The 20,862-nt window shown below is 36.0% G+C and overlaps 2 protein-coding genes across 3 annotated transcripts; one reads left to right on the forward strand and one right to left on the reverse strand.

Annotated features, from left to right (window-relative positions):
- The first annotated feature begins 6,546 nt into the window (after nt 1-6,546).
- On the forward strand, nt 6,547-8,948 carry fam183a (family with sequence similarity 183 member A). 2 transcript variants are annotated; one of them, XR_002920010.2, is made up of 5 exons: nt 6,547-6,771; nt 6,881-6,940; nt 7,038-7,215; nt 7,309-7,353; nt 8,558-8,948. XR_002920010.2 is itself a non-coding variant. In XM_024279240.2 (4 exons), exons 1-4 carry the CDS (start codon nt 6,651-6,653, stop codon nt 8,651-8,653), a joined length of 381 nt encoding a protein of 126 aa, XP_024135008.1. In that variant the 5' UTR covers nt 6,554-6,650; the 3' UTR covers nt 8,654-8,683. The 2 variants fall into 2 exon arrangements, 1 of the variants encoding a protein (XP_024135008.1); XM_024279240.2 differs by lacking the exon at nt 7,309-7,353 and having other exon boundaries at nt 6,554-6,771; nt 7,038-7,141; nt 8,558-8,683.
- ebna1bp2 (EBNA1 binding protein 2) lies at nt 8,839-13,290 on the reverse strand. The gene is made up of 9 exons (XM_024279239.2): nt 13,064-13,290; nt 12,793-12,876; nt 12,502-12,674; nt 11,728-11,851; nt 10,546-10,635; nt 10,377-10,452; nt 10,185-10,275; nt 9,938-10,100; nt 8,839-9,133 (listed from the first exon to the last, which is right to left on the reverse strand). Exons 1-9 carry the CDS (start codon nt 13,157-13,159, stop codon nt 9,086-9,088), a joined length of 945 nt encoding a protein of 314 aa, XP_024135007.1. The 5' UTR covers nt 13,160-13,290; the 3' UTR covers nt 8,839-9,085.
- Nucleotides 13,291-20,862: the final 7,572 nt, after the last annotated feature.

Below are 20,862 nucleotides of genomic sequence, written 5' to 3' on the forward strand. Positions count from 1 at the left end.
ACGACCCAATTGCCAGGCATAAAACAAAAAGAAAAAAATACAATTTTGTGTAATTATATCACACATTGTGACCCTGTTACACAAGTATGACTGGAAGTCCTTTAATTTAGACTTGTAGCGTAATAGTTTGGAAGTATTCCAGAAAAAGCAACACATTTTGTGATAAATGTGTATTTTGTGGTTCTGCTACATCAAATTTAGAAGGTTCACACCACCCTCGCTAAATGCGTTTAAGTAGCCACTCAGTGTCTGCAAAGTACCGTATATTTAAAGGTGCAACGCTGCGAGTTTTGGGCTTCCGTGTTCAAAACTTGCAAGTGAAGCTTCGCAAGTTTTTACCACTGTTTTCAGGCTTTATGTACAAAACACCGAGCTATCGAACACTGGCTGCCATTTAAACCAGATCAAACTTTGAGCAGTCAGAGACTTAGACATGCTAGTGACGTATGGATTTGGTTTATTTGGTAAGCATATATTTTCCAAATAAAGATCTCTCCTGATTTGATGGTAATCCGTATCCGCCATTGCAAGTTTGCTAGCAATAAACAGAATCGTTTCTGTTTTCTACCAATTGTGAGATTTGCACATTTTTTAACGTTTTGCACTGCTCCTCTTTCAATTGGTGGACATACGCTAGTAAACATCAGAAGACCTATTGACCTTTAACTCTTTAACTTACACCACAGACTGAACAAGAACAAACCACATTAACACTGAGCCTCTTAACTACACCTGTTCTGTTTGGGCTTTCTGTGCTGCACATTCAATGCTGGGTTTCACTTGAAAGATGCACGTAAAAGAAAAAAACAAAACAAATACCAAAATGGTTCATTTACCGCTTATCTATTGTCTGTCGGTGGAGCAATATTTTTCGTTGTCCTTGGCAACAATGTTTGCTTCTGTGCTGCAATCTTTGTCCTATAGCTGAGAAAGTTTCCTTTGCTGAGACTAAACAGGAGATCCCAGACAAGAGAAATGGTGACATGAAGCTGACATCTGATGGTAACACAGCTTTCCCACGAGCCCGACGTCTCCGCAGAGCTCCAGACACCTACTTGACAATCAAAACAAACCGAAGCACGAGATCTGCAGACACCTGTAGTTTCTAAAGAACTGCTTTTATTACTAAAAGCAGTTAAAAAAAAGTTGTTTAAAAGAAAAGATAGAAATCTCAGAATGAAAAAAAAAGGGAGAATCTGATAAAAAGCCTAGATAAATTATCAGTGAGCATGAGCAGACAAAAGGTTCAGATAGATGGTTTTATCTGCTCTTATAATGTTCTGGTTGACTGGCAGCCACAGACGGTGCAGACAAGAGGGTCCAAAGTCAAACCACAAAACAACGTTCTCACGGTCTTCACAGGAAATCATGGAATTCTTCACACAGTTTTTAAAAAACTTCTATTTTCTTTCTTCCTGTCCTGAATAACAGACAGAATTTGATTTGTGTATTTTTCTACAATTATTCCTTCATTGCAGGTTATTTTAGCATATTTAATTGAAAAAAAAAGCCTTTTAAAGTTCCATTAGTGCCCAAAAAATTTGCATATTTATTAAGTGGTGCTCGATTGAAAATGTTACAGCTTTCTTTGACTCTCAGCACTTGACTCTTCATCTGAAAGGTCAGTAGCTGCCAGAACGGAGAGTCTTGTAGAGGGATTTCATGAAGGTCAAAGACCTCCGTAAACATTACTCCACTCGGGGGGAAAATATCAGTGGTTTTTATTAGACATCATTGAGAGGATTAGATGTTGTGTGATAAGAATGCGAGTGCTGTGCTGGTCCGTTTGAATGTCTAAGCAGTGGAGTTCAAAAAGCTTGAATAATACATGATCTGGTCCTAATAAGCAGTCTTGAAGGGCAGCTGGTAATTAAAACTATCTTGTTAAGAAAAGCTGAAAGAGGTGCGTTGAAGTAAAAAGACGGTGAACTCACGATCCCCTTACAAAGTCATCAGCTGAATGTGCTTCAGTCTGAGCACACTTCCTATCTTCCCCTATTAAGAATGTGAGATCATTGGTGGATCGTTAGATCAAATAAAGATGAAGATTTGTCTCATTAAAAGATAGTCTGTTGAAAGTCTTTGACAGAAAAAAAACTTTATTGCTATTGTCGATGCTCTTTGAATATACTTCTGCTTTATTTCCTGGTGTATTTTAGACTGATAATGTCTATTCATTTGCTGGAAATTGCATTATTATCTGAACGACATCCGCAGCATATTTCAGACCAAGACAGAAATGGGATTCTGCTGCATTTGAACTCGGCTGTTTGTTTGCTGTTGCTGAAAAGGCGTGTGCTGGAGGGTGACACTTGCGGTTATTGGCGGTGAAATCTGGAAGGGACAATCTTCATGATCTGAACCTGAGCGGCAGTCTGCTATGGGACTTTCTGTTCTTTTCGTGATTTGTCAATAATGAAGACAATGATGGAACAAAGGGATGTTCATTAGCATACCTGGCGCTATGACACCTTTGGCCCCAGCGAAAAGACGCCCTTTGTATTTATGTCTTTGGACTTGTAGTCTTATGTTCTGCATGCTCACAAAGAGAAGGGCTTAACTGTTGATTGATCACTAATGCTTCTGTTCTGATCAGATCTAGTAGCAAGAGAATCTTCCAAGAACTCGTGGCCAACCCAAATGTGAAGTGAGGGTTTGATACCTATTTAATGGGGGTTTGTATGGGCAATATACACATCTTGTAAAACTATCTATATATATTCCTACACTTAAAAAAAGTTAAAAATTGCAACAGTACAGTCTAAAGATATATATATATATATATATATATATCTAAAGACTGTACGAGAGCAGCTGTTCAAAGTGTACTACGCTGCCATATACATACACATATATATATATCTCAAGAGTGTACTAGGCTAGGACAGCTGTTTAAAGTGTACTACGCTGCCATATACATATATATATATCTCAAGAGTGTACTATAGAGCAGCTGTTTAAAGTGTACTACGCTGCCAACAAACGGTTGGGGGTTTAGGTGAAAAATAAAAGTAAGTAGGAAACTCAAAAATAATTAATGTTATCACAGCATTTGATTCTGGTCAGATCACAATGCATCACCAAATCGACTTTTTTTCTACTATTTAGCCTTTACTTTTGGATGTGCTTCCATCATGTCCTAAATAAAGGCAGGAGACACAGCGGGCCTCTCTCTTTTCAAATGTAGACAGTGTTCAATGATTTTTTTAGAGGATTCCAGAGACTAAAGTCCGTCTTTCAGAAACTCAAAGGTCAGCTCTGAATAGATCCCCTACCCCTAAGGCTCCTCCATATTCCTCTAGTTGTAGGAGCATTTGGAGCTTTAGCAGCATCTGAACTTGATTTGTTAAGGGGCGAAACCATAGCGAATTAACTCTGGGTATCCGTGTCGCACTTGTGGCAGAGGAGAAGCTCATTTTTTTCATGTAGCTGTGCTCTGAAGCGCAGGTTTACATTCAAATGTCAGTAATGAGTCATAAAACTGACGTCATGTCTATTTGAGTGCTGGAAGCTCTTCGCTAACGTAGCTAACCGGCGGCTATTGGTGACATCATTGAGTGGAAGTGAAGTCGGAATTTGGAAACACTATTTTTCCATAACTATCCGTTTGGAGGACTAAATGTAGGGGTAGAGAGAAGGGCTAGACTCTGGGCGGGCTACAAGCTCCCCTCTCCGCTGCAGTCTGATGCATCCACTTGTAGACGACTAGATTCATGTACGTCTTTGTTTTCCCCCCGTCTTAGCTGACAACTACTTCAAGACTGTACGGCTAGATAGCTCCAGTATTGCTCTCCGTTTTTATGCGGGCTGTAAGCTAGCAGGAGAGAATGTAAACAGAGAACTCTCATTTATTTTCTAATGAATTCCTTCCATACTGCAGAATCTGTCTTAAAAAAATTTGCTTAAAAATGGCATAATCCTAATTAAAAGACCACTGAGAACGCTTTTACAAATAATGGGCAGAGTGGGACTTTAAGTTGGTTGAGTTTTGAACCAATGGATGAATCAAATGCAAAGACTTATGGGACTTTGAGTCAAATTCTCCCCATAAAAAGAAACCTTCCTTATTAGTGATTATCCTGAGAAAACACGCAAACAAAATAAATGATTGTTTTCTAAAAGTAGATTGACACACATTTTAGTACAAGTTTATTAGTTGATGCATTTAGTAATATGTATTTTTTCCATTTAATTGTTTATTCTTATTTTATTGCGTTCATAAAGTATTTGAGAATTTAATGAATTTTCTCCAGGTCACTTTCATCTAGTCATTTACTAAATCTTCCTTAAAAGGAGCTTTTTAAATAAATGTTATTTGTTATGTTTTGGCCCTTTTAGTTAAATTTAAAAAGCCACACAAAGAGAAAATCTGTGAAATTTCACAAGTATGATGTTACACTACATCACACTTGAACAAGTGTCGAATTTTCTGCCACAACAAAGTAAACTCTTCACTAAATGACAAAGAAAAACTCAACAAAAACACAGAAAAAGCACAAAACTCATTTTTAGTGGTACATATTTGAGCCGTTTCTGAACCATTCCTGTCACGCACCATCTGTGTGTCCTTCAGCAAGTGAAGTTTGAACAAACTCCAGCCTGAAGATCTCAAACGCTGCTTTGACGATAACACGCTCGGACTTTCTGACAGAGCAAAGGCCTGCTGTTCTCCCAGAATACACCTCTTTTCCTCCGTACAAGCACTAACACCACAGGGGACTTCTTACCCGTACGACAATGAAATTATCTGCCAAGTGTTGGAGTTGCTACTTGTTTCCATTATGTTTCCCGCCGGGCCAATAAAGCATGAATCCTTTTATGGAGCAGCAAGCAGGAGTTGAGCATCCCCGACCTTTATTAAGCCGTCAGAGCCACAAAGGCGCGCAGGCTCGCCAACATGCTGTTCACACGGTTAACAAAGAAATAAATAAAACCACATGGAACACAACAGTTGCCTCTTAGAGGAACAGATGGAGCAAAATGAAGGAGGAAAAGCTGGAAAATAAAAACGTGGATATGAGTGTGGAGGCATCAGCTGGCAGTGGAGGATCCTCAACAACCGTCCAACCAATAAGGCTCTGCCTTATTGGTTGGACGGTTGTTGAGGATCCTCCACTGCCAGCTGATGTGGATGTGCTCGGACGTGCTTGGATAAAAATCAGAAGAAATGCCGCTCCACTCTCAGCTCAAACAATTCAGTAACAAGCTCTTTTAAATTCTTGGTACTTCGTTCACATCTGTTCGGGTCAGGGTGACATCTTTGTACTCTTTGGTCCCTTTTGTGCAGCCCTTTACAAGTAGTAAGAGGGAAGTTACACGCATGTTTTTGTGCAAAACCAAAGAAAAACATGCTCTTTGCCGTAGGACACTCATTCGTCTGGCTCTCGGTTTAGTGAGTGAGTCTCCAACAGGCAAGAACTTCAAAAAGTTTTCAGTATTTTAAAGGAATTCTAGAAAAAGCTGCCAGTCTGATTATCCAGGGATCTGCAAAGTAGTTTATTCTACGCACATTTATATAAGGTATCTGCGTTGTATTTCAATTGCTTATATATGTTTTTATTTACAGGCAGAACACTAAAGAATATTGTTTTGGTCTTTTATATATTTAAAGTGTAAGGGAAAAAAAAACTTTCACTTTTTTTCATCTTAGATTGTTTTTAAATAGAAATTTAATTAATCTCGTCATTAATAAAAAATAAAAACTACAAATTATTTATATAATTTCCCTAACTGGTAAATTTTTACTTTAATTTTTGAGTGAAAAATGGGGAAAAAAACTCTCCACTCATGTTCAGTTATTTATTTTATGTTATCATGATAACTTGATTTGTTCAAAATGTGTTTGTGTTCAACTATGTGCTGATTATTTATTTTATTGTGTTGTTACCTATATGCTTTTGTTTATTTTGCTTTTATTTACTTACTTTTTAAATCTGTTTTATTGTGTTTAGCTTATAATGTACAACACTCTTTTCAATTGAAATTCTGTGAAAGCATTTTATATATAAACTGATGAGGAAGTTACATTAAATTGTAAAACACATGAAACAAATTCATAACTGTTTTTTTTTTTAAAGTCCAGATGCCTTTGGATAAAACTCCAATTTCAAATTTTTAAAAGGAGCCCTAATAATACAAAAACTAAAAGGAATCATTGTTTAACTAAAGCATGATAAAAAAATTAAGCATAATTTAATATGGATCTTGTCTTTCTAATAAACAGACCCATTTTCTCAAATTGTTGATTTGTTCAAATGTAACTTTTGTTTTTTTTAAGTTAAAAGTTTGTTTTTAGCAGACAAGCTGTATTTAATTAAGTGTAATAATTACAAAAGTGTTAAATCAAGCATTTGAATTTATTGCCCCAAAAAATATTTTTACAAAAAAAATAAAAATAAAAAAAATAGTATATTTATGAAAACTATTATATAATCTCTATAACAATGAAGTAAAATTTAGAAAGCAGTTTGCTGTTTGGAAACTCCTAAAAGAGCAGTGCTAAGAGTGATCGCATGTCTCCCTCTGGTGGTCAGGTTGCGCTACTGCAGCTTGAGTCGCTGTTTACAGTTGCTTGGCAACGCCCGATCAAATCACACAGGGATATCCGCTATCAAACGCGTTACGTGCATCACCTTACTGTCAATGACAGAATGGCTGCAAAGGAGAAACCGACCGTCGTTGCTCAAGATGCGATTCACATCGAGAGAATCAAGAAAGAGGAAAAACTCATGAAGCAGCACACCAAGTTCCACATCAACCCCTTCAGGAAATGTCTGGGACTTTGTAGATTTTAAATCCAGTGTGATGTGGACACTTTTAACTGTATATTATACCCATAATTTGTTTTAAATAATGTTTTCTATGATTTTTCTCCTTCCAGTGCACATCCTGCCAGACAAACCCATGTCCAGGAAACCTCCAGAAGAAGTCTCAGAAAACTGTAGGAATATTATCTTTAAAAAAAAAAGTATATTTCCATTCTTTTTATTTAAAGTTACTTTACTGTGTCACTTTAACTCTACTTGTCTCCCTTGCAGCTGATTTTATTAAAGAACTGCACAGAGCTTACTTAGTGCCCAAGAAGAAATACTCAACTCCACAAACGGAGAGCCAGGAGATCGGATGGGAGTCCAGCCCTCTGGTGAATAAAAACTATTTTCTTATCAACTAATCAACATTTTAGCTTCCAAATTAGGAGTCAAACTAAAAAAAAATGTAAGTATGTACTCACAAGATTTTTTTTTCTATTGAATTTTGTCGACATGTCTTTAGTTTGAGTCCTTTCACTTTTTTTTTTTTTTTTTTTAGATGCACTACACAGGTGATGCATGTTACGGTACTGATTTTGCACAGGTGTGGTCATGAAAAGGGTCACTCCACTTTGACAGTGTGATCATGTTGATAACAATTAAAGGGCATTCTGACTTTAGAGATGAATTCAAGTTTTTACTACAGAAAATGTTTCAAGTTATCCAGACAATCCATCCCAGAACATGCATGGCCTCTGGGCATGTAAAGGATACAGATTAAAACAGTTTATCACCACAGATACAGACAACATTATGCTGGTTAAAAGGTATAAAATTAATTTGAAAGTTAAAAGTTTTGTTCCTCTTCTTGTGTCGTTACTTTTTTTATGTCCGTTTGATGCACTCGGTTACATCCAATCACAAGCTCGCTTCGACCAATAACAATTGGCTGAAGGTGAACCACATTTTAAAGCACTTTATGAAATACCCAAATGAATTAAAATGACTCATTTTAGACATTCTGTCATTTATAGTTTTAATTGATAGATGAATAATTAAAGTATTATCTATTTAAGTAAAATAGTTAGACTGTATTGTATCACCACAATGTTAGGTATGTATGGAAATGCATATTGACGCCAAACTGGGACCTTCAATCCTCTGAGATTGTCTCAGCTGCTCCGATAAATAAAGAATTCCTGATCAGAAAGTTCCTCCGAATGCTCGTCCTCCCCACCAGGGTCACGACTGCTTGTCGTTCAGCAGACATAATTCACCAGAGAGGTTCAAAGGTTTTCATGGCATGTTTGGACTGAATGCATGGATGTCCTTCTTCCACTAAAATGAAACCCAGCACTAAAATAATTGTATATTTTGTGGTACAAGCACAGTTTTTGGCATTGATGTACCACTATTTCAGCAAAGCATGATAGGGACAAGAAAATCCAAGATTTGAAAATATATTAGGTCTGCCTCAAGTTTAAAGACTGCATTTTATGCATTAAAAGCCCATATTTTTGACTGGGGCAAATAGACGTTAAACAATTGTAACAATTGCCGCCATTTTGGATTTTACCCATGTGCTTTTCTGAAACAGTGGTACATCTGTGCCAAATTTATGCTTAGACTACACAAAAGGCAGAATATGTTTGAACCGAACTGGCTTTAAAAATAACCAGCATCAGATGTTTTAAAGGTTATAGAGTAAAAATAAAAAAGGATGTGATTTAGGCATAAACAATTAATTAATCAAAATAGTTAAAAATTGAGTTTTTCTATCATTCTTATTTTTTCTTCCTTCTCTCTAGATCCCACTGACCCATCAAGACCAAAGATTTCATTTCCACCGCGCCACCACAGACATCACCAGACATGCGGAATATGCCAGAAAAATGGCTAAATAAACCACAGGAACCCAGAGCGGGTCAGATGTGTTCGTCTGCCTCTTCCACTCTCATTTGTGGGGATCAGTTGATGTCCAGAAACCCCCTCAGCCGTTTCATTCTGATGCTAACGATGAGGAAAGGGCGAAAATGACAGCGGGTCAATAGCAACCCGTGATGTCACACAGGAGCTGAGTGAGGAGAGAGTTTGCAGCATCACAGCTGGACTTTTATTCAGATACAGATGAGCTTTGATGAGGACTGAACATGCCGCGGCTCCGCCCGTCACTGATAATAAAAACAAACGTAGAAAATATCCTGCGCCGTCCACTCTTGGTATTTGTGTGTCTTTGTGGTGTGTTTGAATCTTCAGTTTCTGCCAGTTTCCTGCAAGAGTCTTTGGACAGACGGGAAAAGGTTCTGCTCAGAACCAGAGTCCGAGTCAGCCAGCGTTTACGAGCGACCTTTCATCTTCTTGCGTACAGATTTGCCGGGACGTTTCTGAAAGACCACAAGAAAAACACACACAAAAAAATGTTTTAAGCGCTTTGTACAAATGTACGGAGCCACTAAAGTAATATTGGAGTAAACAAAATGTTCTAAAAATTCAGTTTAAAATAAAAATTCTGGTTACTAACTGGTCAGATTTTTTAACCTCAATTTTTAGAAGAAAAAAACATTTTTTTAGTTACATTTTTTGAAAATAATTATTTTACTGACATTTTTTAAAAAATTTTTCAGTTACTATCTGGTGCACACCAGTTAGTAACCAGAAAACAAAATTACTTCAATTTTTAGAAAACATGTTTTAAATTACCATCTAGTGCACACCAGTAAGTAACCAGAAAAAAATTGCTTCAATTTTTTAGGAAATAAAAATAAATCACATTTTTAGGGAAAAAAAAAGATTTTCTTAATTAACTTTTTAGAAAAAAAATGTTCAATTTTTGTAAACAAAAAAAAAAGTATTTGGTGTGCACCAAAAAATAGCCAGAAAACAAAAATTACTTCAATTTTTAGTAAAAAAAAAAACAAAAAAAAATTCAGTCACTACCTAGTGTTCACTGTTAGTAACAAAAAAAGTACTTCAATTAAAAAAAATTAATAAAAAGAAAGTTTTACTGCAATTTTCAGAAAAAAAAATACTATTAGTTACTATCCAATGTGCACAAGTTAGTAAACAGATTTTTTTTGTAACTTTAATTTTTAGGAAAAAAAATGTTTTTACTTCAATTTTTTAACTTTAACACCCGTTTGGGGGTTTTGTACAAATGAATGCATCTTTAATTCTTGGGAGCGACTCACGTTTTGTTTTCCTTTTTTGCCCTTCTTCCCTCCCTTGGCGTGCGCCACTCTGGCTTTGAACCCAGAAACATCGTTGTAGCTCTCCTTGGTGTTCCACTTCTTCCCGCTCTTTTTGCCTCCAAAACCAAACTTTTGGTCCTTGTATTTCCTCTTAGCACTCGGGCTGACGAATTAAAGGAAAACAAGAGGGATTTTGAGAAAACGTGACAAAAGCAAGAGGGGAAAAAAAGGGGGAGGAGCTCTTTACCCTTTTTTATTCAATGCTTTACTGGGACCTCCTGAAGAATCTTTACCCTTCTTCTGGTCTCCTTCCAAAAAGTCCAGTTTGTCAGACATTCCTGGAATTAAAAAATAATTATTCAGCTATTTAATAATTACAGAGAACACATTATGGCCACATAAGTTTAATAGCAACAAAAATACTTCAGAAATGTCTCACCTTTCTGGTATTTCTTCACAGCTGTCATCATGGCCTTCTTCTCCTTCTGTCTCTTCTGAATCACCTCTATTTGGACCTTCATCAATCAAACATAAGTTCATCATTTAGAGAAATAAAAACTCCTGTTTGTATCTACAAAATGAGAGGAGCTTCATTAAAAAAAACAAACCTTTTTGCCAAATTTCCGCTGTTCACGAAGTTTCTTGGCCTTTTCAGACTTTTCCAAGATCATCTGCTTTGTGGTCAACTTTTGCCTGATCTGGAACACAGACAGAGTAAGTTAGTTCCTGTTTTTTAACTCCTGTAAGGTTAAGTTAAAAAAATGTTTAAAATGTACAGAATTTAAATTTAAGCATTTTAAAGATATTTTTAAGAACACTAAAAACATCTGAATTGACAATTTTGAGTTACAATTTTAGGCTTTAAAAAAAGTTTTTCTTCTTCTGAACACTTTTGTTGATGTTTATTTTGAAAGCAATAAAAAGATGATTTTCTCCCCCATTTTAAGTTAATCTTACTCACTAAAACCTGATCTGGTTCAGATGACCACAACAGTCACCGATTTTGAAGCTTTAATATTTAGTGTTACCATTCTGAAAACTTATAAAATGCTCATTTTGAAAGATTATATGCAGTTTTTCCTCCATTTAAGGTTTATCAAGAGTTAAAATTCTGCTTTACACACCAATTTAAAAGTGACAGAAAATAAAGCAACATCAAATCTTTCGTGAAGCTCGATTCATCTTTTTCTTCTAGAGGTAAAAGCAGAATCTTTGCCAAAAAGTGTGCAACTTCTGCTTCTTTATTTCCTTTTTGTTGCCGAATTATTCCCTACTATTCCTGTATATTTTACTGTAATACCTACATTTTGTACATTTTTAGTTTCATGATTGTAAGACTTGTAGTTCATTAAGTTAAAAAAAATTCCTCTGCAAAGAGCGGTTCTGTGTTTAAGGAGCACAAATACGATCAACTTTTACTTCAAACCAACAAATAACGAGGATGAGCTAATTAGTGAGCTAAAATTAAGAATTATGACCAGTTCATGACTTCAGCGCCACCTGGAATTTTTTTTTTAAGTGACAGGAAATCACATCTCGTGACGAGGAAAACACTAGAATTTAAGACAACTTAATGCTTTATAAGGCCTCATTTTCGTTCTATTAAATTTAAGACTTTTTAAAAGTGAAAACTACTCTGTACTGGCATCATTCAGTGTTGCAAAGGTCCAGCTTTGATTTTATGAAGTACAAATAAAACAAAAAGCTACAATCCTGCAAAAACTATCTATGATTAATGTTTTAGAGTTCAGAACATGCTAGAAAACACTGGCAGGATGAAAACGAGTCACCTTCTGCATGTGCTGATCTGACTTGGCCATTTCTGCAAAGTAATCGTCAGGCCTCCGGGTGTTTATGTCGTGCATTTTCATGAGAGGGAGGGCCTCCAGGACTGTGGCTTGAGCTTGACGGTAGCTGTAAAAAAAAAAAAAAAAAAAAAAGAAAAAAAAAGAAAGGGATTTTATAAAAAGTTTAAACAATCACTATTTTAGTTTTAATACAAAACTCTTTATTCCAGATGCACTGCCGTTTACCTCTTCAGATCCAAACGTTGAGAGAAAAACTGTTACTTTCGTCATGTTCAATTTCTCAACTTATCAAGAATATAACTGGCTGCTTTCAACAAAAATTACAATTTTTTTTTAAAGCTGTAGATTAGAATGCCATACGACTGTCATTGTAGCTGAAAAATTGCCAAATTCTTAAAAAATATTCTCCCTGGTGTTTTTAAAACAATTAAAATCTCAATAATGAACTAAAGATTGCCAACAAAGTGATCCTGAAATGTTTGCATCTTAATGAAAGCCTTTTCAAAACAAAAGCATGTGTCTTTTAACCCGCACCAGTGTCTGTGTATAGATTATGTGGAGTATCTGTACCCAGAGCACTAATTTACAATAAATAATAATGACATGCAGTCAAATGATTTAAAAATAAACAAACAAAAAAGTAGCCTTTTGGCAGGGTAAAACAAAAGTATAAGAGTCAATAGAATAATAACCAAGTTGGAGCAATGTTTTCAGTTTTGTTAATTTATTAATCAAACAGGTTTAGTGGTCACTCACAAGAACATTTCCCTCTGGAAATCATCCTCGGCATCCGGTCCTCCGTTTGTCTCAGTGGGAACTTTCCCTTCCACTTGGGACAGGGCGTCTTTAGCTGGCAGACAGGTCAGGTCTAACCTCTCCACCCAGGAGAGGTCTCTCCGGAAGTCAGCAAGACACTGTTTTAACCCCTCCTGCAGCACCGTTCCATGAAACATGACAACACACGTGCATTAGAATACATTTGAAAAAGTTTTTCCTCTTTTTTAAAAAGTAACTTCATTAGATAAGATACTAAGAATATAAACTCACCACATTGTTTACCAATTTCTTCGTTTTTTCCACCAGAACGTTCATTCCAGGTTTTAGCAACCCTTTGGTAAAGGCTTCCTGGAGCTGAAAAATATAAACAAAAAGATAAACTCGCTTTCGTAAAGTACAATAATCACTGTTCAAATCGCTCAGATACATTAAATAAACGAAGAAAAACAATTGATTAAACTGTAAGGCTTGGATAAGCACCTTTTAGGAAAGAAACTACACTACTAGTATCAAAGCTTGAATCCGGTTAGCATAAACCCACCTCTCCATCCGATAACTCGCTGTCTTCTTCCTCTGACTCCAGGCCGAGCAGCGACTCCTCCTCAGCAGACTCCATCGTCTTTAAGGCTATAACCATAAGGAGGCAAAATCTTTCCAAACTGCCGAGAAAAGTCGATTGTTTTGGACGCTTCGACTTTTCTCACATGTGTACTATCGCTCACGCGGGGGGAAATTACGTTTCCGGAAGTTCTACAAGCACAGTGGGCCGGTGGGAAACTGCGATTGAAAACTAAAGTTCCTACAAAAAAAGAAGAAAAAAAAAAAAGAAGAAAATTCTTGCCACAACTACGCAGAAGAACTAATAATGATATGTAAATTTATTTTAAAATATGTTGTGTTTTTTAAAGCAAAAAAAAAAAAAAAAAAATGCCCGCATTTTCAACCAGCAATGAAAAAGGAATTAAAAAAATGAATGTCTTTAAAATTAAACTAGAAAAGGCTGCCAAACACTGCCATGAATTAAAAAAAAAGTTACATTATGGCCATTAAAAGGTCTGAAGTTGACCTAATTTTTTAAATTGTATTACTTTCAATAAGTATTTTACTCTTTTAAAATTATGCCCTAGTGAATAAATAAGCCTTGCATTAGCAAACAAATAAATTCCCTCTCCAGTCAGATTTTTGATGTTTTGTGAAAGTCTTCCCAATGTCTTTTAATTGTAATTATGCCAGTTTTAAGACCAAAATCCCACTTTCCTTTTCCAAAACTTGTCGGTTCTCTGCCAGTTTTGCATGAGGATATAATGGACTGACGATGTGTATTTTAGCAAGTTATTATAACTTTTATTAATGAAATCTAATGAGAAATTAATAAATCAGTATTGCATTCTGAATGGCCAATTACATCTGATTGGTTGATTAATTTAGGCAGAGCATTTTTGTCACATGTAGATAATGTAACTGCATTTGCGCCTGTAGATTTGTGTTTGTGTTTGTTTACCCTCACATATTAAACACTGTTTTACTGGGTTTCTTTAAATCTGGATGTATCCTAAAATGCAGTCATTCCTTTTTTTCTATCTTGTCCATAAGTCTTTAAATTAAATAAAAATTCCACCTTCTCTTTTATGTGCAGAAAAATAAATCAGGTCAAATTTCCTCAAGGTTGTGCTGAACTTCTAAACTTTTCCATAAATGTTGAACAAAAATGATTAGTGGCCCTACAGCCCTCCTCAAAATCACAATAAAGTCAGGAAATAGATAGAGACATCAATCCCAAATGTCAGCACTTGAAGATCACTCTGTTGTTGGCGCAGGGCAGTTTGTACTCTTATCTTATGCAGTCATGTGGCCGGCGTGAATGGAGGGCTTGCAGTTGGAGCCAGAGTGTGCACTTACTGAATGGTAATGCTGTGCTTTTGCCACAGACCAAGAGAGAAACTTGATCTTTCCCTAAATGTCACTTGAAAGGGATTCAGCTGAAGTGGTCAAGCGAGGACCACACTCTCACTACAGGATGAAAGGTGGCTTTGCAGCACAGCATGCATCGTAAAACTTACTGTCGAGCATCTTCAGCATTAGAAACAGTAGAGGGCAACGTGTTTCCCTTTCAAGAAGCAATTCACGTGTTACAGATAAGTATCAATTTGCAGTGGACCCAGAAATATGCAAATATTTCACTTAAGTGTTCAGAGGTTAGACAGAACTGCACTGCAAAAACGAAATTTTAGAGTATAAAGACCCCTTTTTCAAGGATAAATGTCTTGTTTTCTGTCTTGCAAGAAGAATGATATTTTCTAAAAAAATGAATAAAAAATAATCTTGTTTTGATAAAACATGTCTCGGTGACTGGAATATTTTTCTTAAGCTACTGTTTTGTATTTTGATTTTTTGTTCCTCTTCCGGTCCTCAATTTACAGTTTCAATTCAAACTTTGTTTTTTTAGAGTTGATTCTACATGGGGTGGGACTTTAAACTCATTGGCTACCAGGTCATGATTGGCATCAAGGGATTAGAGGTTATGGTAAAAAGTCTGAACTGAAACTGTAAAGCATATGTGTCGACCCTCCGGGTAATTATTTTATTTTATTGTTATTAATGGCCCGATATTATTTTGCACTTATTTTTAACTTGTATAATTTTGACAAAATGTATTTTTAGTAGAGTAAAATATTTAAAGTTATTTAAGGTTTTGCTGATTTAGTCTTGCGTAATATTCCTGCCTGTGTTTACTCACAGTTATGATAAAAAGTTAAATTTTTAAAGTTTTAAAAATTTAGAGTGTTCAATAAATGCTGATCCTGTTTGGTGTGTTTTGGATTTTGGCCCCCTGTGCGTTTGAGTTTGACACCCCTGCTGTAAAATGAGGATCAAAAGCAAGAAAGAGTGAAAAAAAACTATCAAAAAAAAGTTGAATATACAAAACAGCAGATTTTATAAAGTATTTTTTTTTTAAATGTAGGTTATTAGTTGTTTTTGTCATGTGTTTTTTTTTCAAATTTAAAATATTTTGAAAAAAACTAGTTAATTTCCTTTATTTATTCATTTCAATTTTAGAATCTGACTTTTTTCCTTCACTTTAAGCAGATCCTGCTTTCCTGATCTGACCCCATATTTGTCCCATGACCTGTCTTTTAGTTGAGGGATTTGTTTGCAAAAACTAGAATCTAAAAAGAAAGCTGTGAAGTCTTAGGCTACGTTCATACCAACTCTCTGCAACACACGTTCAAGCAACCACTTCCTGTTGAAGTCTATGGCCGAATCCAAATTCTTCCCCTACGGATTCTCCCTACCCCTACATTTATCCCTCCAAGCAGAGGGTTATGGAAATATACCGTCTTAAAATTCCGACGACAGTAGCCCTCAATAACGTCATCAACAGTTGCCAGTCGTCTATGTTGCGCATAGCTGACAGTGCTCAACATCACACACAACATCAGTTTTATAACTTTAAAAGGGTGTCAAAAAGTCATTACTTGCATTTAAATGTAAACTTCTGTGCTTCAGAGTACAGCCTTAAGACTACCGTCGCGAGTAAAGGATTGAGAGCCCTCTGCCACTATGCATACCCCTTAAATAAACTGTTTCAGACACCCCTACCTCTCCAAATACCCCCTAATTGGAAATGTAGGGATAGAATTTGGCCAGAGCACTCCTCCCACCCAGGGAGGGCAAACTACCTTTATCTGGTGGAGACGTTTTTACTAAGTCTCAATATGATGAGACATAATAAAGATGATCTTGATTATTTAGTTTGAAATAAAACCGGATCTAGTATTTTTCAATCCAATAACAATGGACAGAATCATGAATGTGTTCTTTGCAGCAATATTGCCCTTGAAAAACCTTTTTTTCTATTATATTGATACTTCATTAGTATATTTGATGAATATATTGTAGTACTTTGTGCTCAAATAAAGTGGTGTACATAAAAAGCTTGAAGGAACAATTATTAAGTGAAGTGTTTTCAAAGAAGTTACTTACTTTTTGACATGCAAAGTATAAAATGTGTTTGCAGAAACCTCCGACGATAGATTTTATATTATCATTATAATGAGACATTTAGATTAACATTTCAACATGCAAATGTTGTTTATTTTCAAGCTTCACAGCCTACTGATGTTCTTTTATCACTACTGCATGAAAAACCGTGGATGGACAGATGAGCAGGGACTCCTGTGAAGATAACCACGGTCCATTTACGCTGTCACGACTCTCTTTCAGCTGATTGTCGGCTTTGTCCTCAAAGCAGAAACTTTCTTCCTTCTCTGATGAGAATCAATATGTCTGATTTGCACATCAACACCCTTAATTTCTGCGTTCTGGAGACGGTCAGCGCTCTCAACTAAGTCATCTTCAAAAAAAAAAGTCCGAGACAGAAAATCAGACCATTATATTCACATCTCGCTTTTGCTCTTCATCCTAAAGCGACAAACTTGCTCCAGAACTCAAAGTGAATTGATTTTACCCCATCATGCAGCTTTTGGCGTTTCTTCCTGATTGCTGAAGCTTTGGACAGAGAACAAGCACTCATCCAAGTCAACAAAAGTGGAAATTGTTGCAGAAAATAATTGCTTAACAGAAAAAAATATCATATAACTATGAAAAAAACCCACATTTACATATAATTTCTTCACAATTTTGCTTCAAAATTCCCCTAATCAATCAAAACATTTGAGGCGCGGTTGTAGAATGATTTACATTTGCTAGTGAATGGCTTTAATCACACATCTGCTTGATTTTGTTCCACATTTACACGGACATCTCATAGCAAACATGAGGTAGTTCTACCTTTATGACAGTATAAAGGTTGGTTTTACCATGACGGATCAAAAATGTGTCACATTTCCTCCTACCCTTCCCTCTCCCATCCTAATGCTTTACTCATCTGACTTCAAATATCAGTTGCATGCATGAGGAAGTGACTATGTATACGACAGCATTGATATTCAGCCATGAAAATGAAATTCCAAGAAATTATGTTCGAGTTTCTGCAGTATTTGGGATTTTACTCAAAATTATTAACAAAAATTATGTTTTTTATAAAAAGTTTGGGTGATTTTAAGCTGTTTAGCAACCAGAAAGTACACTTCTTTGTGAGTACCAACTCTGGAAAATCATGTGTATAGTCTGTTTTTCAAGGAAGCCAGCTTTTTTAAAAAGTAAAAAAAAAATCAATCATCAACTATCCAGCCATGTTGCCGTCTTTGTGCTCAGCCCGATTCATGTTTGCTGAATGCCTCTCATTCACAGCTAAAACGTTTGCTGCTTCCCTCTTTTCATCCTTTAATTTTCCTGTTTGCTTTCTCCTCATCCTGAGCTCTCAAAAGCAGAAGGCTGCTTATACTCAGTCTTTTTTTTCTCCTCCACTTTTCTCCGCTAATGTCACTTTTTAGTCTTTTTGCTGGTGCAAAGTAAACACAGATGGCAAATGTTCGTATTTGACCCCAAATGGAGCAAAAATATCATCAACACAATGAAAATGACTGCATGCGTCATTATCCATTGATTTACTAGAAAATGGACAAGCAAAAAAAATAATTAGTCTGTTTTTAAAAGAAAAACAAACCTAATTTAGATAGAGTTGAATGCGTTTCACAACTGTTATAATATTTTTGCTTTGAGATCTTTCTCATCAATCTAAAACTGTCCCTTCAGGGCTAACTGGTCGATTTTATTATTCCATAACAGCCAAATGTTGCCCAGCTCTATTATCCAGTGGATTACTGTATTTAACTAAATCAGAATTCACCAAAGCCACTTTCTAGTGTTTTTCTTCATTGGAAATCCTGAAATGACTGCACACAGAAAGTGATAAGAGTGAAGGTAAACAGACAGAGATCACACGGGGTTGATAGTTTTTGACTCTTTGTTTGCTGCTGTCAGAATTTGCCTTTATCTGATTTTTTTCTATTAAGAGTGAGGGAGGAGGTTGTCATTTACTCACATTTTTAACCACTTGTTAGCACCTGCTTTATGAATGTTACTTATGAGAGTTATTTATAACATTTTATTATTTGATTGAATTTTGTTGGGTTTATTAGTTAAATGTGAAAGCGTTATTACTGCCCTTTCCCTTAGCAAAAATAAGCTTACTTCAAGTATATATTTTAAAGTATTCTTAAGTATAGAAAAGTATATTTCCGTTTTCGGCTTTTGTTTCCTTTATATAATAACTGTTTTTTTTAATGGAGTCTTGAATTTTAAACTATTTTGTGTTAAGTTTGTGTTAATTATTCAGTTTCTGTTTTAAAGAATCAATAAAAATACATGAAAAAAGGAAAGTATATTTCCTGAAGTGTACCAAGTCAACACATTCTCACTCAGTCACATATTGATGTTTGGTTAAGGCCCCCTCCCACGTCACTTTTTGACATTTTAGGTGTCCCCAACTCGTCTGGTGGGAGATTGGCGCCAGTGTTCAGCAGCGGAGCCACCGCCAGTGTGTGAATGGGTGAATGGGTCTGTGACTGTGAAGCGCTTTGGGCCCTCGAAGGAGGGTAGAAAGTGCTATACAAGTACACGCAATTTACCATTTCTCATCACTGCTGGGCCACTTTTGGATCTCCCCAGAGCCACATACAACTCTTATCACACATGTTGTACAAAGTCTGAACAGAAATCCCAGCAGAGACAATCGAAACATTCCAGCAGACTGGAGTCTTCACAAAACAAAGACATTAATAAATGAAGAAACCACGGTGTCAAAAAACAGGCATAAAGTGGACCGGAGGGCAGAACCTGACACTGTACTGATCTAAAAATCAGTTTGGTGACAAGTCAACACAGTTTTTCAGGTTGAGAGGTTTAAAACATCCGTGCTGATAATATTTGCCATGATGGATAACTAATAATAGGGGAGAATGATTTTAATATTCCTTAAAACTGAAAAGAAAGGAACGTATTTCACAAAATTCTGAACTTTAATTATGTTAATTTCTCCTACAACTAAAGAAAACTGTATTTTTTCTCGGAAAGTCTCATTATTTAAACAGATGCAGCAGTTGGGAGAGATAAGAGATCCTGTTAACCCAAATTTAATTAAGTAAAAGTAGGTAGATCCTCTTTTTCTCTACAAGAAAAACAATGACATTTAATTAAATCCTTCTACAACAGTGGCATGATTTTAATTGAAAATTCTTTTTGGTATTCTAGTCTACAGCAAAAAGGTTAAAGTTGGTCTTTTAAATTCATGTTTTTGTAGAACATTTGTAGAAATATTGAGTCAGAGAAAACAAAACTGACAAAAAAAGCTAATGGTGGAGAAAAAATAAAAAAGGAAATGATTTATGAAATATTAGTTATTTTTGTGAGATTTTTTTCCTACCAGGAAGTAGGGCGACTCAATCCCTGAGGCTCCGCCTGCTGGTCCTGGTGGGTGCCGCCCATTTTATCATGTCATCCTAGCTTACCATACACACCTGGTTTTGCTAAACACTGCGAGCTCCACTGAGAAAGTGGGTGCTTGTGTTAGCCTGGGGGCAGAGCTGACTGCACACTCTCTTCCTCAAAGGGGCGGTTCTCACTTTGTGACATCAGCATGTGAGAACCTGCTCGTTTTTTGTGGGTATGGGAGGGGCTGATGCCCAAAAGCGCAGGTTTTAAAAGGAAGGCGCGAATGGATCAAAATACCTCTTTGGGGATGTTTATAGTGAGGAATAAACAGTATAATACACTTAAAAGCTAAAAAAGTTGTTTTTTCATGCAGGTCCAAAGATTCAAATAACAAAATGGTTTAAAACACAAAACATCATAAACTAACAAATAGGATTAAAACTTGGAAATTAGATGAAAAGCTGATCTCAATAGTGAGTATCACAGTTCAACATTAAAGGCCTTCATTAATATCATAAAACAACACTTTTTGCATCAATTTGTACAAATATCACATGAACTATTTTTGACATTTGTGCTAAAAAAAAGAGAAATGACCAAGAATTGCCAAATTTTCTCTCTTATTTCTAAAAACCCACAATTTTGTTTCATATTCTGCTGGAGTTTTCTCATATTTTGTGATGACAGTCTGAAGATGATTCGCAAATATGTCTCCTAAAACACACAAAGGCATTTTACAAGGACACCTAAAACCTCAAAACCCTGTGAGACTTTTTACAGACTTTTCACGGAGATAGCATTAGCAATTAGTCAAAAGCCGTCACAGCCCAGTGAGAAAATGACTCCCTTTGCCATCGAACACAGATGACGTGACTTTGCCTTTATGATACAGTGTTTCATTGCCCAACCATGAAATCTCATATATCTGCACTTCCTATGACTTTCTCACGCCCCCATATCATCTGCTGTCTCTTTATCTAAATTAAAGGAAAGCTGCAGGCTGGA

Source organism: Oryzias melastigma, linkage group LG4, assembly GCF_002922805.2.
Source record: "Oryzias melastigma strain HK-1 linkage group LG4, ASM292280v2, whole genome shotgun sequence".
NCBI classification, from domain to species: Eukaryota; Metazoa; Chordata; class Actinopteri; order Beloniformes; family Adrianichthyidae; genus Oryzias; species Oryzias melastigma.

What these genes read in the sequence shown, in the direction of transcription:
- fam183a (XM_024279240.2), top strand. Translation starts at nt 6,651, where the DNA reads ATGGCTGCAAAGGAGAAACCGACCGTCGTTGCTCAAGATGCGATTCAC. An exon ending in CATCAACCCCTTCAGGAAAT is followed by an intron (nt 6,772 to 6,880) that starts GTCTGGGACTTT and finishes TTCTCCTTCCAG; the next exon opens with TGCACATCCTGCCAGACAAA. An exon ending in AGAAGAAGTCTCAGAAAACT is followed by an intron (nt 6,941 to 7,037) that starts GTAGGAATATTA and finishes TCTCCCTTGCAG; the next exon opens with CTGATTTTATTAAAGAACTG.
- ebna1bp2 (XM_024279239.2), bottom strand. Translation starts at nt 13,159, where the DNA reads ATGGTTATAGCCTTAAAGACGATGGAGTCTGCTGAGGAGGAGTCGCTG. An exon ending in AGCGGAAATTTGGCAAAAAG is followed by an intron (nt 10,453 to 10,545) that starts GTTTGTTTTTTT and finishes TGATTGATGAAG; the next exon opens with GTCCAAATAGAGGTGATTCA. An exon ending in GCAAAAAAGGAAAACAAAAC is followed by an intron (nt 9,134 to 9,937) that starts GTGAGTCGCTCC and finishes GTGGTCTTTCAG; the next exon opens with AAACGTCCCGGCAAATCTGT.